Genomic DNA, 18,017 nt, shown 5'->3' on the forward strand with positions numbered 1-18,017 from the left:
AAAACCCATACAGTTATGGTTGTGCTCAACCATCCTGGGGAAAAGAAAAGGAAAAAGAGGTGTGTTTGTAACTTGCTTGGCTATTTTCGACTCCAATCTACTGCAACTCTGAGCCTGTGTGGTTAGGAAGGTGCTGTGATTGCTCCGAGAGCACAGGCCACCCTGTTTGGAGATGAGGAGGGAAAAGGGCTCAGCAGCACATACACAAACCCAGCTGCTCACCAGGAAAACAAGCCCTGGCCTCCTGTATTTATTGCTGCGCGTGTGGCCAAAAAATCATAGAATCTCTTGGGTTGGAAGGGGTCTCAAAGATCCAACCCACTGCCATGGACAGGGTTGCCACCCGCTAGATCAGGCTGCCCACTCTCACGACATGCACAGTTTCCCCATATGAAGCCCCTCTCGATCCAGCTCCACAAAACACACGGAGCCGAGCTCTCGGCGTTCATCTGGCTTTGGTGCACGGCTGCCTCTGCGGGGGAGCAGGGAGCACGGAGGCAGCAGGAATGCCAGCAATGCCTGCTATGCGCGTCCGGCGCGCCCCCCCAGGTCGGGAGACATCCCACCAGGATGCTGCAGCCCAACCAGTCCCAGCAGTGCTCCCACGTCCTCTGGCAGCACATGGGGGCTCCCAGGGTGTCCCCCCCATGGCCAGGGTGCCCATGCACTTCTGCATCAGTCCTTTTGGCACATCACGTCTGCAAGCACACGTCCTTCTGACAACTTGCATCTGTCCCATGTTACGCTGCACCAAGGCAGCTTGGCTACATGTTTCAAACACATCATTCATCACAAGAAGTCATTGCTTTACCTTAATCTGCATCCCTTCCACCATCCAGAGCTTCATTTACACGTTATCTAGGCCGTGCTTAAGTTTGTTTATATAGGTCAGTAAGGGATGCTTTGTTTTGTTCTTAAACATGGGGGGGGGGGGGTTACTGAAGTTCTCAAAGCTGTGCCTGTCCTCTCACGCTGATGTAGAGCTGTGAAACTTTGGGGCTGAGCTGCTGATTTCAGAAGCTGCATCCCAGGTGTCTTTTCCCAGGACAACGGCGGTCCCAGGGAACTCAAAGGAAGAGGAAACAGCTGCCCGTGAGCCTTGCAGAGCTCCTGATGGTGTAACACATCCCCAACCCAGCTCAGAACCGAAGTGAGCAAACCTAACGCCAACAAAAGACCCCCCAACCACTGGGCAGGCAGGGCAGCATGCAGGAGTGCTGTCAGGGAAAGCCCATGGGCTATTTACAGACCAAACTTTGAAACTAAATATCTGTGCCAAGATGCCAGACCCCTCTGAGAGAGGCTGGAGGCTTCCCAGCCACACGTTCTGCGGGAGGGGAGCAGAGGAAGAGCTGCTCCGGTGGCTGCCGGCCAGGCATTATGTGACCAGAGCGCCCAGCATCCTGGTTGTCCCTATTTTAGGAAGCCCGATGACTTCAGAGCCAGCTGACGTCCCCTGACCTACTCGCCACCAAGTGAGCCTGCTGCTGGCTGGCCTGCAGCTCGCCCGTGTGCTGCTGCTTCAAACTCAGAGCTTCCATTTGCACATGGCCACTTACAGGGCACGGACCCGCTGGCACCCAGCATCCAAAACGTCACAAAGCGATGCTCTTAGGCCAGCAGGAGAAAACAAACCTACCTCTCCCACAAGCCATATGCTGCTGCTTCAGAACCACAAACAACACCAGCAACCCTCTGTACTGATGCCAGCGATCCGGCACCAGGCACCCATCTCAGTGCAGGAGCAGGGGAAGACTGCAGCTGTGGGCTGCCCTGGGAAGGGGAGGGCTGTGACCCTCACCCCAGGGGGAAGGAAGGAAGGAGCATAGTCACAGCACTCACCCGGATCCGCCGCATGGCTGTCACAATCTCCACCCTGCTGTTTGGCCGCGGCACATCCAGGCTGCCTATGTACTGCACGGAGAGAAACAGCGGGTTAGCCCTGTTTGCATGTCACTGACAGCCTCACACTGCCCTGCTGCACCACGCACAGCCCGGTCTTTTGCCCACCGTGCCCAAAGTGCTGCAAGCAATGACCTCTCCTCCCAGCCCTCTCCCTCCCCACAAAGAGCAGTTGCCCTGAATTTCCCAGCCTCGCTTTCTGCCTGTCCCTGCCCTGCGGCATGGCTTGCAGACAGCAGCCACACTTCCCCTCCTGTGTCACCTTTTGCTTCTTTAGCCGGTCCTCACGTGAGCATCCTTTCTGTTTGACAGAGTAAGAGGCTTTCTTACAGAAAAACCCTATAATAGCTTGAATGACTAAAATGGGCCAGTCCTTTGTATGCTACACGTGGCTCAGAAGCCTGTTGGATGCTGCGCAGCTCCAACCATAGGAAGGGAAACAAGGATCTATACCGATTGTCTCACTCTTCATAGCATTCCCTCTTGCAAGAAAGAGCCAGATTAATCTCATTAATAAACCAAGATGAAAGAGCGTGAACTGTGCAAAACCCCGAGTGCCCCCAACCAATGCCAGCAGGCTTTGCCCCTACCCCTGCTGCACAGAGCCCAGCTGGGTGCAGAGAACAACGAGCTCTCCCCAGCATGTCCTGAGTCCACCCTGAGCCCCGCATGGATCCCATGGGCGGGTGGATGGTGACAGTGCAGGACCTGGAAGTTGATGCCAGGAGGACACGCAAAGAGAGGGGATATAAAAATAAACATCAAACAGCTGGCTTGCTCGTCATGTGCCACGGCAGCGCAGGACAGCCTTATGCAACCAGGAATTAAGCCCCACGACGCAGCCACAGGCAGAGGCAGCATTCACTTTCTAAACCCCAGCAGCTGAAGCCTGACTGCAAAAGTAGCAATTACAGCCCCTAAACAGAGCCTTCCCATCCAGAATCAAGGATTTAAGTTTTATTATGAGAGGCATCTTTGCCATGAATTTATTTCCCTTTTTTAGATCAAGCCTGGAGAGCATCAGTAAGAACTCTTGGCCACCAAACAACCCCACAGGGTGCACTTTGCTCAAAACCAGAGCATCCTGCCCTCATCCCACACTGCTGGGAGCACGGACCTCGAGCCCACAGCACCTCAACACATGGCTCACAGCCCTGAGACCGTCCACCCCTCCTTCACTCTGCAAACAGACAAAGCCTTGCGGTGTGATGAGCGTCCCCCCCCAAAAAAAACGCAGCTGGAGAGGTCAGCCTTCCAGTGTGAAGGAGCGAGGGTGGTGTGAGAAAGCACTGTGCTTATCAGCATCCCCAGCCCTCCTACCCGCAGCTCTGAGCTTTGCTTGGGGAAGAGGTGTGGGAACAGCCAGAGCCTCTGCTGGGAGCAGGGCCGCCCTGTGCAGCCTCCCCATCCCCTGGGAGGACAGGCAGCATGCCCACGGGCCTTTGCCTGCTCAGGGAAATACCAGCTCTCCCCGGGCAGAAGGAAAATAAACACGAGAAAACTGGGAAATACATTTTGCAATGTTTGCACAAATTATTTAGCTTCTGTGTTTCCTTGGTGGTTTTGCATTTCCTTGAGGTGGTCCAATGCTATCCTGCCCCGTCAGAAGTGAGTTCCCTCGAGAAGGTCATCCGCCTGAAAACACGGGGATGCCTCCCAAGTGGTGTCTGTGGGACTGGGAAAGCCTGCATGGAGAGCAAGCATGTCAGCACCCCATAGCCCGGCATCGTGCAAAGGTCAGGGCTGAATCATCCCGCTGGGGAAGCCCAAAGCGGCCGCCTGGAGCCTCGCCAGCCCTGAGAGCTGCCCTGAGATAAGGAGCCAGCAGCGGGGGCAGAGCTGCTGGTGTGGGAGTTGGAGGCAGCAGCAGTCCCAAATCCTGCCTGGGTTCCCCAGCTACTGTGCTAACTCCCGTGAGAAGCAGGGCAGCATTTGTCTGCATTGCTCCCTGCACTGCGCCGCTGCCAAAGACATTGTAGCATGGGAGCAAAAAGCCGAGGCAGAGATTGCACCAGGGATCAGGGCAGAAGAGGGGAAGCACACCCCGAAGCACGGGGCAACACAATGGGGAAACCCATGGCTGTGGTTCCATCACTGCTGCCTGCACACGGGTCTGTGGGGACCCTTGTCCTGCTGGAACTGCTTTCCCAGAGCAGCCCAGGGGGACGCATCCCACCCCCTGTTCTGCCCTGTGAGGGGAGAGGCTTGCTCACACCCAGCAGGGCAGAACTGAGCTGGAAGGAATGGAAAAGCTGATGTGCCAGCTGACTTCAGTGGAAAAGCCTCCTCTTCCCGGCCCTGGCCAGTCATGTGCCCAAGAGCCTGCAGTCTGCCAGCCCACATCACTTGGGGACAGGGCTGGTGGGACAGCACTGCGCTGGAGTGCGATGAACACACTATACCGTCTCCTCCAGAAAGACCCAGAGGAGAGGTTTGGGAACCCCTTTATCACAACGATACACTGGCAAAGAGGAAGCGGTGCCAGGCTCTGGAAGGACAAACTCCCAATAGGATGGGAAACCAGTGCCTGTGCTCCATCCCTGTGCACACGCTGCGCTCCAAGTTCTGCTGCACCGCCACACAGCCGCCCCAGGGCCCCTCTCTGCAGCTCCGCCAAGTCCCGGCAGAGAGCTCTGCTGGGAGCTCCAGCAAGCAGCCTCCAAACTGACTTAACAAGTATGGCAAAAATATGCCACTGCTGCAGAGGAGAACTTCTGTGGCGCTCGGCAAGGTTATTTATAGCCCGCAGCAAGCAATCCCGCGCTGCAGCTTTGCTCCTGGCGAGCAGACCTTGCTGAGCACACCATGTTCAAGAGCTGCCAGCACCAGCACCCCCAAGCACTACTGCCAAACCTCTCCCAGGCACCTGGAGGTATGAGCTTCAAGCAACCTGTTTCCTGCTCCCAGCAGTGCCCGGCTGCCAACAAGCCCAAGCAGGGGATGAAGAAGTGCCCACAGAGTCAGCCTGCAGCAGGGTATGGAGATGCATGGCCCAGGTTGGGGGCGCCTGCATCTCTCCTACTTCAAACTCTGACATTTGCTGGCACTGGCACAGCCCTGTGAGGGGCAGGCAGGCGAGTGCGCTGGATCTGGCAGGATCCGCAGGAAGGAACATACTGGATCCAAGCAAAGTCTCTTCCATGTCCTGTCTCCAAACATAGACGGCGGCAGATGCTCAGTTCATTCTCAGTTTCCCACGCACGAAAGTGGAGAAAAGTACTGACAAACATGACAGAAAATGCACGGCTGCCAAGATCCTGTAAGGGGAGTGTATGTATATATATATATGTAAAAAAAGCCCACCCAAACCCACCTGCTGCCAACAACAGCAGCAATCCTCCAACCCACCCGCATTTATCTGCTCACAGGCCTGCTGGCAGGGCACGTCCTGGTGGCTCTGCATGGGGACCCCGGGCACCTCCTTCTCCAACACCTGAGCTGCTCTTGGATTACATCCCCCAGGTTTTCCCTTTGGGAAAACAAAAAGCAGGCTTGTGTGCCCTGCAGCCTGCCCCAACTGGAGGAGCCGTGATGGGAAGAGGTGGACAGAAGGTGTCTTTATTCTTCAAATAACCATTTACTTAAACAGGAAACCATTGCACAAGTGGGAATTCGTGCCAGCTCCCCTGCGACACGCTGCAGCTCGCAGCTCTTTCATCCGAGCACTTCAGCACACCCAAGAGGCCCGGCTCTTGATTTAATCCAACAGTTCTGACCCCAGTGGGCAGAAAGTGAAGCCAGCTCCTCCAATTCCCACCAGCTTGATCGAGGCGCTTCAAAGATGCGGAGACTTTCAGCGCCAAGAAAGGTGGCCAGCAAAAGCAGATCAAAGAGCTCAAACCGCATTGCTACTCCCCTGAGAAGATGGACTGTGATTCTCCAGTTATTGGGTTTATCTCCAGAAAATGGATTGCTGTAAGGCTTGAAGGATGCCCTGCTCGGAAACGGCATCCCCGTGCCAGAGTATGTGGCTGCAAATAGCCCTGGTGGCAGCACCCTCGGCAGCACCGCATGCGCTCATCACCCCGTGCTTGGAAAGGGCCAAACCTGGACATCCCAACCACTGCCAGAACAAAGGTGGTGGGCACAGGACCAACATTGGGTACCAGGGAGAAGAGGAGGAGGAGCGAGGCACAGCTGAAGACAGAAGCCAGGCTGCTCGCAATGCCCCATAGCCCCCAGGGCTTCCCCAGCCCACAAACACATGTAATCCTGCCAAGGGCTTTCAGGGATGGATTTCTCCTTTTGGTGTTGCTCTGCTCCAAACCCGAACCCCCCATTCCCCCACCTAACAGTGGGACGTGTGCTCTGCACCTCTCTCCAATGAGAGCTGTGTGGGTTTCAGCGCCCGGGATTCGTGGGGATAAAAGGAACTAAAGGAGTGTAAGCATTTAATTAATCTCCACCAATCTAATAAAAGGATGGAGTAATTGCCTAAGCCATCTGCATTCTGCATCTGGCATCGGGAGCTGCTGGAGAAACACACAAATTCAAGAGCAGGGCTTCATACAGCTCGTGCTTGGCATGAGCGCGTGCCACGGGATACAAAATAAGAGAAAGAGGAGCTAACAAAGACTCACACGCACCGCCCCAGAACCCCACAGAGAGGAGCCGAGCAGCAAGCAGACCAGGGGCAATAAAACCGTGCCTTCCTCTTCACCCCAAACCCCCACTCCCACCCTAAGCCAGCCGGGGAAGGGGCAGAGCACCCGAGAACCTGCAAAGTGATTGAGAAGGGAGCTGCCGTGCAGCAGGTGCTGGAGGTAACACTGCAACCAGCTGCGATAACCCAGGAGCAAAAGGATGTAAAATGGGATTCCAACAGCCACCCCCAGGAGCAGTTCCAAAGCAGGTTGTAAGTTTGCTCCATAGGCGACCGCACCGTGCTGCTCTCCGCAGACCCTGCTGCACTCCGCAGACCCTGCCAGCTGCGAGCAGAGGGAGCACACAGCCCCCCGTGCCCTGCGGCAGGACGTGGGGCTGTCCTCAAGGCACCATGCAGAACTGGATGCCAGGGGCAGTGGGGTACGAGGGACAGCTGCTGCTTGAAAAGTCCTCTAGACCGGTTTTTTTCCAGTCCAGCCCCACTGGAATAGCTCACTGATGTGACAACTGTAACTCCATGAATAGCAATGGAGTCAGGGATTGAACGTTTTTGCTTCCCAAATTCCATTGCTGTCTCCCCCCCAGCTACCTGCCCACGGCTGGGCAAGGCAGACAGATGCTCGGCTTTCTTGGGCTGTGAGCACCAGAGCCGTGGGACACCACGATGCAGTGCGAGCCTGAGAGGTGCCAGCAGAAAAAAAAAAGAAAAACCAACAAACACCAGAGCTTCCTGCCAAACACATTGGCGAGAATGATTTATGTTTGCAAGGGGAAACGGCAAGCCTTCGCTTGGGGCCAGCGCTGATCTCTCCCAGAGCTCAGCACATGGCACGCAGTCCCTCCGCCCATTCACCCCGAGTTCTTCGTGTTGGGGAGCGCCGGGGTAAGGGGCTCCCCACCTCACCTGTGCCCCGAGGCAGGTGCTCCCGTGTGATGCTACGGAGGGGTGAAGGAGCACGGTCACCTCCTGACCCACCCGGCCAGCTTCTACCCCCTTCGGGACGGTCGGAAAGACTCACTCAACTCTTGGCAGCTGACTACGGGGGAAAGGGCTCCCGGGGGCAAGCGGAGGGGGCAAAAAAAATCACGGCAACGCACACCGAGAGCCGGGGAACGGGGAGCACCGGGGGACGCGCGCCCGCTGCCCACCTTGGCCTCGAAGCAGATGCCGTGCTGGAAGGCGTCCTCGTTGTGCAGGGGGATGCGGAGGTCGTGCCGGTCGTCCACCAGGTTGTACTTAGACTTGGCGGGCATGGCGGCCCCGCGGCGGCCGGGCAGCCCCGCAGCGCGCCCGGCGCCGCCGCCACCGCCGCCGCCGCGCAACCTCCGCCCCGCACCGCCGGCCGCCCCCGGGGCGGGATCGCGCCGCCGCGCAGCGCCGAGGAAGGGAGGAGCGGGGGGCGAGGAGCAGCCCCGCTGCCCCGGGGAGGGAGAGAGGGAAGGAGGGGCCGGGAGAATGTGAAAAATAAATAATTTAACCAAAATAAACCACCACCCGAAAGGGGCGCTGACGGAGGCGCCGCTGACATCTAGTGCGCGGCCCCGGCTCTGCACCCCAGCGCTGCGGAGGGCTCAAGGAAAGGGATTTTTAAAAGGGTGGAGAACCTGGGAGCTCCCCGGGTTGTGACCTGAGCCCTGGAATGCTGGGCGGGGGATAAAGGTGCGCTCGGAGCTGCCCCGAGCTCTCCGGCTCTGGGGATTAGCGGCCACGTGGAGCCTTGCAAATACCAACAGCCGTGGAAACTGAGTAACTGGAAGTGATACAATCTTGTCCTGGGCTTTGCGACCCGGCTCCACCAAACCTCATAAGAGCCCTCAAACGCTCGCTGAAGACTCCTCAGTGCTGCTTTCCCCTTGCACAGGAGCCCACCTGCACGGCACTGAGCATGAGCGGAGGCCTTCACCTCGGCCATCAGGCACAGGGCTCTGTCCCCAACCCAGCCCTGCACAGCAGATCCAGGGCCATCCTCAGTGCAGATCAGCACGGTGAAACTTTCCTTGTTTAGAGCTGCACTGCTTCAGCCCCATCTGAAAAAAGTGTTTTGCTTCCTCCCATCGGAACGGACTTTCCAGAACCAGCAGCAGCCAGAGGCAGGGCCAGGCACCAGGGAGATAAGAGCTGCCTGTGCTCTGCAGTGCCACGAGGTGTGTGGGAATGCTGCTTGTGCCTCCAGCACTTTGACCTCTTGCTCCTGCCAGGGGGGCAGCCACACAGCCTTGGGGTGCTAGGGCTTGAGTCTGGGGCAAGCAGAAGGCAGTGTGGGTGGACAGTGCTGAGGCTGGGTCTGTGCTGCAGCCTTTGGTGCTCTGGGCTCTGGCTGAAGGTGTTGTTCTACCTTTAAGGAAGGCTCAGCTGACAGCACTGCAGTCCCAGGTGCTGGGAATCACGCAGTCACCTGAGAGGGCCCCTGAGGATTTCGAGCCCTGTGCAGGCCCAGCACAGCTGTGGTGGCTGCAGCAGTGCCCAGAGCCAGCCTGGAGCCAAAGGATGCACCTTACCACGACCTCAGCCTTTGGGCATCCTGTGCCAGCAAGCCACAGCGTGCAACACAGCCACTCTTCTGCAGCCCAAAACCCCACCTGCAGCACTCTGCGGGGACATCTGTGACATTTCACTCAGCTCCACTTTCCCCATAAGCTTATAACACAACAGTGACCCCTGGAAGAGACAGCATCCAACCCTGGACCCTCCACCACCCCACGCTGGGAACACCTGGCCAAGTCCTGCTCCAACAGTGGGCCTCCAGACCCCCCCACCACCACCAACGAACAGGGAGGGCACCAAACCCTCACACCGTGTTTGTCCTGCATGCCCAGAGCCCATTTCCTCCCTTCCCAAAGCAGCAATTACACCCCGCAGCCACACACACAAGCGGTGTGACCGGTTGTTCGCTTGTTGTTTCAGCCCTGTCCGCTTCCGCCCCGGCGAGGCCGGGCGCTTTGCCCGCACTTGCACAATGGGTGACAGGGACAAAGGTCCCCAGTGCCACACGGGAGGGTGGCAGCAGGCTGGCGTCACACAGGGCAGGGACCCGAAGGCACCACCGGCACGGTGGGAAGGACTCCGCCATCCAAAGAAATCGGGTTGCTCGGCCGGGACAGTGCGCTGCGGGATGCTCGGGGGTCCCTATGAGGGCACCGGGGTGGCACCAGCGTCCCCTCCGGGGCTCGGGCAGCTCCTGCCCGCTAGGACGACGATTCCTGGCCCTGCCCTGCCACCTCCCGGCTGCGAAGCGCAACGCCAGAGCGCGCACCGACCCCGAGTCCCAGCCCGCAGCTCTGCGCTCCACACGGAGCATCCCTGCGGTCACACCGCCCCTCTGCCACCCGCACGGCGCAGCAGGGAGAAGTGCTGAGCGGGGCAGCGCTGAGAGCAGCCCCGTTTTCCGCCTAATAAAACCCGGTGATTAGCATCTAAATTGCAACGGTTGGAAAGGAAGCAGAAAAGTTCAGGAAGGGAGGAAGGCAAGTCTGCTGGAATTAAGGTCAGGAACTTGCTGGCATTTGGTGACATTTTGTTCTGGGAAGCTGGCAGCGCTCGCTCACATCAGCCAAACGTGCACGTGTGTATTTATTTTAGAGGTGTAACCAGGAACAGCTCGAGGGCTGCTTTTAAAGCCACAGATCCGCCTTTGATACCCGCCAGAGTGGGGGCAAAGCGTTAACAGAACAGCCCTTCGATTCACAGTTATCCCAGGTCTTCAGAAGCCCCCCCACAAAGCCCATCCTCAGCACAACCACTGCGTATTAACAGCTATACACCTACAAATCAGTGCTTACCCCTCAGCACACAGCATTTCCCCAGCTCCCAGGCTGGAAGCACCTGCAGCAAGGCACAGTGGACCGGGCACAGTCATCTGACACCACTTACCCCCACACCCAACCACCACGCTTAAGTCCCATCTCCTTTCATCACCACCTCTGCAGGTGCACTGAGGGAGGGGGACGGGCTGCACCTGTCACAGCAGGGAGCGAGGAGGAGCCGTCACCGTGGGTGCTCTCCCCCATGATGGCTGTGGCTAATTGGATCTGCCTTCAATATGGCTGTAATTTGCCAAGGCTTATTTGCTGTATAATCAGACACACGGCCCCTTCCTTTAATTGCCTTGTAAACTGCCAGAATGATTAATTCCAACACGAGCCTGCATGACATACAGGGACTGGGAAGGGTGGCTCAGTGAGGACTGGGACGGCCTTACCCCACCCACCGGTGAAACCCAAAGGGCAGGCTGTGAGCTTGTGCCCCCCGTAAGGGGACATACAGCTCTTGGATCCCACCCTGGTTTTCCCTTTCTGCTTCTCCCTGGCCCAACCCACTGCAGCTGCTCAGCCCACTCACGGCACCAAATGAGGAATTAAAGACGACTTTGTTTCCAAACAATTGCAAACGTATAGCTTGAGAATCTGTAATTGAAACTCAGATCCTACTCCTGTTACCGGTGATGGATGACTTTTTCCTACTGCTCTGAGAGCCCTCGCAGAGCACACGGCAGCCGCCGGCCTGATTTATGGCTCACTTCTCCACGCGATGGAAGTGAGCAGCCTGGTGCTCCTTACTGCTCTCTCATTAGGATCTTCTCTTGTTTTACCTCTGCCTTATCGCTGGGGCTCCTGGCTCTACCTTCCAACCAAAAAGACCTCCCCAGATATCACCAACCTGCAGGGATGTGGAGGGATGGGGTACGCCAGGGGCTAAAAATACGTGTTCTCCCAAGAGGGAATCTTGCTGCTTCAACTCTTCCAAATCCTCCTCGGGAGCCCATTCACAGAGCAGATGTTGCTTCTCGTCGTGTGATTAGCTTGAAAGCAACAGAAAACCACCCCTGTCCTCTAACAACTGTTTGAGCACACGACTGTCCTGCTCCAAGGCGCTCCAGCAGCCAGAACAGATGCCGGGATCACCTCCCTAAGCAGAGCGCACACAAGCGGTGCTGCTTGTGTTATTAAGATAGGGAAGGGGCTGGGGCAGGGCTCCCCGTGCTGGTTGTCCTGTTGATTCCTTTCTCTTATTCCACTGCAGTTTCCCCCTTCTTTGGGAAGGCTTATTTCTGACCGCACTGCTGTGTGCCACGGCGCAGGGACAGCGGTGCCACCGTGCCATGCAGAGCCGTCCCAAGGCCACCGGTCATGTTCTCCTCCTGGTCCTGGGCTTTCACCACCACCTCTGCTCCCTTTATTTCAATTCGTGTGCAGCCAACATGCTTTCGTATTTCAAACTCACTCCCTGTGTGCCTGCTCGGGACAGCGGGGTCAGGGACCATCCCTGCAGCGAGGAGGTGGCAGAGCCCGATGTCCCCCCAGCTCTGCGTCATGGGAATTGGCTTCTGCACCATCAGCATCTCCTCGGCTGCTGCTGAAACCGCTCTGCCATTGCGAAGCTGATTAACAGAGTGCGTCCACGGTATTTAATTAACTTAATGAACCCTGATGATAAAATTAGAGGCCGCTTAATTCCTCATCCCCCACTGCGGCGTGGAGGTGAAGCAGCTCACGTAGCCACCACGACGCAGCCCTGTACCCAGCAGCACACAGCAGCTAGAACACGAGGGCCAAATTTCCAACAGAAAAACTTGGGTTTGGGCTGGAAAACGTAAGTGAGGAGGTAAGAACAGCTGGAACCCCCATGGCTGTGTGGCTCCTGTGCTCCCCGTGCCTTGGCTGCAGGGACATGCAGAGCCGGCACGTAGTCCTGCTGCGGCGATCCCGCCGTAGATGGCAGCAGCCGGCCGGCTTCGTGCTGGCTGTGAGCTGGAAATCTCTCCAATTGCTCCAGATGCTGAGAGGGAAGGAAACGAGTGATGCTGAGAGCTTCTCCCTGGTGCCAATAGGGCTCTGTCGTCATCGGAGGGCTGGGAGGCAGCTGCAGCCAGGCAAGGCGGGGATGGCCCAAGCACAAGGCAAGGTGCAGCCCCCCTGCTTGCTAAGCACCAGAGGGCCCAGCGGGGTTATTTAGCATGGGGTCAGCATGTGGGCATGGGTCTGCTGCAGGGACGGGCCATGGGCACTGAGCACCCCAGCTCACGATGCTCTCTAATGACAGCTGGGCTGCTCTCTGCACACAGATGGGTGGTCGCTCAGCCAGGAACTCTCAGGGCTTGAGGGAGGAATCAGGTGAGCTTCTCCAGCCACCACCCCGCAGGTCGTAATAATCCCTTCAGGCCCTAAAACGTAAAAGAAATCTCCCAGAGAGAAACAAATGCCGGGGAGCATCAATTCTGCCACTTGCACAAGCTTTTGGTGGTGGAAATGTGGTCTTTATGAGGAGGAAAAGCCCCTCTGGGTGCCCAGCAGCCCCAGATCGCACCCCTCCCCTGTGCACCTGTGCTTGAATAGTTCACCTGTTACAGCTGTTTACAGCTGTGAGGTGTGAGCACAGGAATAGAATACAATAAATGAGAGAACGGCTGAGACCTTTTGCAGTTCTGAAGTTGTAATAACCCGCGGTGCTGCCTGGCCAGGAGATAAGGCCGTGCCACACTCCAAACCCACCCAGACGGAGTTATTCAGTGTGCCTTCACCGGGGATGGAGATGGAAATGAAGTTTAATAAGTCTCCCGAACTCATTCTTTACTACCCGAGGAGACAACCAAAAGGCATTTAATTTCCTGCCACCCGAGAGCATAAACTGCGCTCAGGCACTTTATAAAACCTGCCAGGCATCTTTCTGAGAGATTAAATAAGTAGGGCAGCATCTACGAGGAGCAATCAGAGGCTGCACCAGCAGTGGGTGCCCCACGCCCTGCCCATCCCTGGGGTGCAAAGTCAGGGTTCCTGGGGTCGGGTGGGGAGGAATTATGGACAAAACAGCACTGTGAAAGGGTTCATCCATCCCCCATCCCCTCCTGCTATATAACAGCGCTGCAGAGATGCTCTTCAAAGCGCTCCATCTCAAGGAGCTCCCGTTCATCTTGCTTTCTTTGGCACTCTGCTGCACACGCCGCCCATTGCTATTATTAATGCTGTCATTACTATTACATATCACTTTGTTAATTGCCTGCTAAATTTGGGGTAGCTTGAAAAAAAACACACACACAAAGAGAGACGGGTAATTTGAAATGCTAAAGAGAGCAAAAGTAGAGAGAAGGAAAACACGGCGCATCTAGCGGAATTATTGAAGAGGTGATGAGGACATTCTTAGCTTTAATTATTTCGAATCAACTCATTTCGTAGAGCGTGTGGGTTTATGAATCAGATGAAACGTAAATTGATTCATAATTTCCCTTAATTTTCTGCTCTTCGGAGGATTTAAATCCGTATTAACATAACCTGGATCAGGCAGTTACTAAGAAACAGGAGGAAAGCGGCATGGGTGAACGCACCCATCCCGCTGCTGCCTGTGCTTGGGCTCACCCTGCAGCCCCATCACGGCCCCAAGCCCTGCATGCTGCAGAACCCAGGGAGCGTGAGCTGGGTGCAGAGGGCAGGGCTGAGCTGCTGCTGCTGCTTCAGGGAATGCGTGCAATCCTAGGGCTGGTTTTCCACCCCTGTGCTGCAGGGTGGGGAGGTGAGCAGTGCCCCCGGTTTGCCACTTGGAGAAATCCTTTTTCTTCTTTTCTCTCCAGGATAACGCTTCCCTCAGGCTTGCATTATCGGGTTTCTCTCCACGGTTCCTTTTTGCGAGTACTTTTCCCTCCAGCCTTCTTCACTTTTGACATTCTCCTCATTATTTACTCTCTCGAAATCGTCCTCTGGTGCTTGTTTTCTGCTGCCCAGAATCGCTCATTAAGGGAAACGTGTGAGTCAGTCGCACGCAGTGCTGGGTAGAACCAAGGGCCTCGTTATCAGCCCGGCACTTAAGGGCTGCATTGGGGTCTGAAGGCTTCTCAGAACACACTCCTTGCTGGCAGGTTCTGCACAGTGTGAATGGAAGGCAGGAAGGGAAGCCTTGGGCATCCCCAGCCTTAGGGCACAGCCAGTGCTCAGGCTTAGCCCAGTTTGTGCCTTCCCTCAGTGACTAAAGCACAGTGCTAGGAGTAAGCCTGCTTTTATCTGACGGGGTGTTTAAGAAAGCTTTGGGGGTGAATTGTCCAAGAAACACGTAGATGTAGTACACAGGGACATGGTCATGGAGCAACATCGGTGGTAGGTGGACGGTTGGACTGGATGACCTTAGAGGTCTTTTCCAGCCTTAATGATTCCATGGATCTACAATGCTGCCAGCACGGAGAGATTGTCATTCCCCTGCAAGAGCAAAGGGCAGCAGAGGTGCCCACAGGGAGATGCCACCCCTCTGTGTGGCAGGAGTGGGGGTTGGCCATGAGACAGGAGACCAGCCCTTTGTGCCACCTTATTCCCTACCTTGAGTAGGTCAGCAGATCACAGTGATATTAAGCCAATAAAACAAAAGCAGCCATGGGATTCGGTTCGGGTGGTGAGGCTGCAGTGGCTTATTTCCACGTCCTTGCGCTGAATTGCAAAGACGATGCCAGCTTTGTCTGTTTAACATCTTAATAAACAAAACAAAACAACAAAAAAGGACCTTTTTAATTGCTGTTCTCCACGTGAAATGTCTCTATCGTGTTTGCAGAGATAAGCTAAAACTGACACGGAAGGGAGCTGAAGGGTTTGCAGTGCTGGTGATGGGGGAGCTCGGAGCGTGGCTGTGCCCATGGAGGTGATGAGGAGAAGCAATTTAAGCTCTGCACATCTGCAGGGATCACACCTGCGTCAGAGGCATGGAGCAGACAGGCCTCCTCACCTGCTTTTGCGAAGAGATTCTGCTCAGCTTCTTCTTCTGTCTTTGGTTCTTGGCTCCAAGGGTTTGTCCATCCGTCCACCCATTTGGGACACCCTGCTCACACACCAATGGGCACATCTGGGGGCTTGGGAGGATGACACAAGATTCCATAGAGGTTGGAAGAGACCTCTCAGAACCCCAAGTCCAACCCCAACCCACCCCCACCAGACCCATCGACCACATCCCTCATTGCCACATCTCCACGGCTCTCAAACACCTCCAAGGACGGTGACCCCACCACCTCCGTGGCCATTTCTTGCTGACCACAGTAAATGCGTGTGGGCTGCAGCCCTGAGAGCTCCTCACACATCTCAACACCTCCTGGATAGCCGACGGCACTTACACACAAAGTGCTCACTGCATCTCCAGGAAATTTGCTGAATTGTCAGTGCTGGACATTGTGATGTCTTTGTCGGCCACTGCAAAGAGCTCTTTAATAGCGCACATCATCACCTCCCCGCATAGGTACTTAAGGTCTGCGATCAGGTTTCTTCTCAGCCGGCTCTATAATAGGCTAAACGGGCTGAGCTCCCTAAACCACTGCTGCTGTAAGGATGGTGAAAGAGCTTATTGTCACAGAGATAGGGATCAGAGAGCAGGACTGAGCAGAAGTGATGCTAGCCCGGCTGCTCACACAAAGTGGCACTCGCACTGGGCTGCCCGCTGGTCCCGACCCATTCTCTCCTCCTCTGCCTTAATGTTTCGTTCTGTTCTACTCTCAGGGTTACACAGTTTATCCCACAAACAAGGGGCTGGGGCAGTCATTAGCGTGTGGAATGAGGAATGCATGCATCAGTAACTATGGCAACGCCGGGAGAACACCAGCCTCCCTCAAACACCAGGAATTAAGCTACGTGGAAACGCTGAAGTCTCGGAGAGATCCTATCTGCAGAGAGCTTAACATGCATGAAGAAATACAAGAAAGGTCTGATCTGGCACACAGGGTGCCACTGCCAGCGCTCTGAGCCTGGGGACCAACACGGCTGGGGCAGGATGTCCCTGCTCTCCTCCCCCTGCTTCTTACTTCCAGAAGAGATGAGGCTTTTCTAGGAACAGGATGACGCTGTATTGCAGCTCAGAGCGCAGCGTTGCTCTGCAGCACGGGGTTCAGACAGGGGATGCCTGGAGCAGCATCCATAATTAATGCTGGAGGAACAACAGCGCCAGCTTGGGCTGCCTCCTTGCTAAATGCTCCGCTGTTCTCGGCTGCAGCTGTGCTTCCAGCTGTGGGCCCATGCATCCACAGGCAGGGTCTGCACGGTGGGCACGAGGGGAGCAAGAACATGGCTCGTAAGGATGGCCTGGAGTCCCAAGTGATCCAGCTTTAACACATGTATTTCAGCTGCAAAATCATTGGGAAATTGCTTCGGGATGAAAACAAAGATTCCTTTTGAACCCTTGAGATGCAGCGCCCATGGCCTCTTCATTCTGCACATCAGAAGGATGGCACTGTGCACGCGGGGTGTGATTGAAAAGGCACTTAGCATGAGCCTGAAACCTTGACCCAAATCCAAATTAAATGCCTTTCTGGCAAAAGAGGCTTATTTTAGATGGGTTCTTACCCTCACCGAGAGCACCTTGTCCTCTGCAAATTATCTGCAAGCTGGAGGCCTGTGCATTTATTATGCAGATAGTAAAAGCAGCTTTTCCAAATGGCATGGAAATACTTTCCCTATTTTGTGCTCTTAGAGAGACAAGATGCATTTCCTTTCCACAAACATCCCGCTAGGATAAGCTGATATTCTTCAGCATTCACAAACAAAAGGGCCATAAGTGCTGAAATAGCAAAGCAGCCTGAAACATTTGCGGTCCCACTGCAGACACGTTCCATGCTGCTCATCCTGTTTGTTGAGGATGAGGTCTCCTTGCATGGGTCAGCTTGGGAGGCTCTCAAGTCCTACCTTGGATGTCTCCAAGTTGGATAATAGGAAGTGTTTCTTCTCTAAAGGAGCAGTCGGGCACTGGAACAGGCTGCCCATGAGTCACTGTGCCTGGAGGTGTTAAAGGAGCGTGTAGAAGTGGTACTAAGGGACACGGTTTAGTGTGGAATTATTGGTGGTAGGTGGGCAGTTGGACTAGGCAGTCTTAGAGGTCTTTTCCAGCCTTGGTGATTCTAGGATTCTACCATTCAGCCTCCCTTCCCAGGCTCTCTAAAGCCCAGGCAACTTGTGTCTTACAGCCACTGCCGGTGCCAAAGTGCACTGAGCACCTCTCCTCTACCAACAGCATCCTTCACTCTCCTGCATCCCTTCCATCCCACATCCCCTCCATCCCACATCCCCTCCATCCCACATCCCCTCCATCCCACATCCCCTCCATCCTGCAGCCCTCCTTCCCTCCCACCCAGGCCACTTTGCACACCCGAGCTGCTCCCATCTCTTCCCACGGCAGGCCGGAGAGCCAAGTGTGGCTGGCAGGATTCTCTCCCTTTCAGGAGAAAAAGATAAAAGATAAATTCTCCTTGGCCTGGCGCCGGCTGCCTTTGAAGGCAGCTCTCTCCTGTTTTACAGTCTCCTTTGATGCAATAGCTTTGATTTGTGCTGCAGAGGCTGTATGGAGCCCTGGCACTCCCTTGGACAGGAGGGCCGGGTGTTTTGGTGCCTGCGGTCCCCAGCCCTGCATCCCTGCAGGATCAGCCCTAGAGCCAGGCCAGAGCTCAATGCTGTGCTTTGCTCATCCGGAGCCTTCTCTATGGGAAAGCAGAGCAGAGCTGCAATGGGGCCGGGACAGAATCTGGTGCTGGTGAGGTGCCACCAGAATTGCATCTGTCGCG

General features: G+C 55.7%; 1 protein-coding gene across 8 annotated transcripts in view; it reads right to left on the reverse strand.

The window, feature by feature from the left end:
* The window catches only part of NOS1AP (nitric oxide synthase 1 adaptor protein), a 30,484-nt gene extending 22,675 nt beyond the window's left edge, over positions 1 to 7,809 (reverse strand). For 6 of the 8 annotated variants that reach the window (XM_046945005.1, XM_046945004.1, XM_046945003.1 and 3 more), the window contains exons 1-2: positions 7,657 to 7,809; positions 1,843 to 1,914 (exon numbers count right to left, since the gene is read on the reverse strand). In XM_046945005.1, the coding sequence (XP_046800961.1) occupies positions 1,843 to 1,914; positions 7,657 to 7,761 (177 nt within the window). In that variant the 5' untranslated portion in view covers positions 7,762 to 7,809. The remainder of the gene's footprint in view (positions 1 to 1,842; positions 1,915 to 7,656) is intronic. The other 2 variants (XM_046945007.1, XM_046945006.1) reach the window with 1 other exon arrangement.
* Positions 7,810 to 18,017: the final 10,208 nt, after the last annotated feature.

The sequence above is a fragment of the Gallus gallus genome, chromosome 8, assembly GCF_016699485.2.
Source record: "Gallus gallus isolate bGalGal1 chromosome 8, bGalGal1.mat.broiler.GRCg7b, whole genome shotgun sequence".
In the NCBI taxonomy this organism is placed as follows: Eukaryota; Metazoa; Chordata; class Aves; order Galliformes; family Phasianidae; genus Gallus; species Gallus gallus.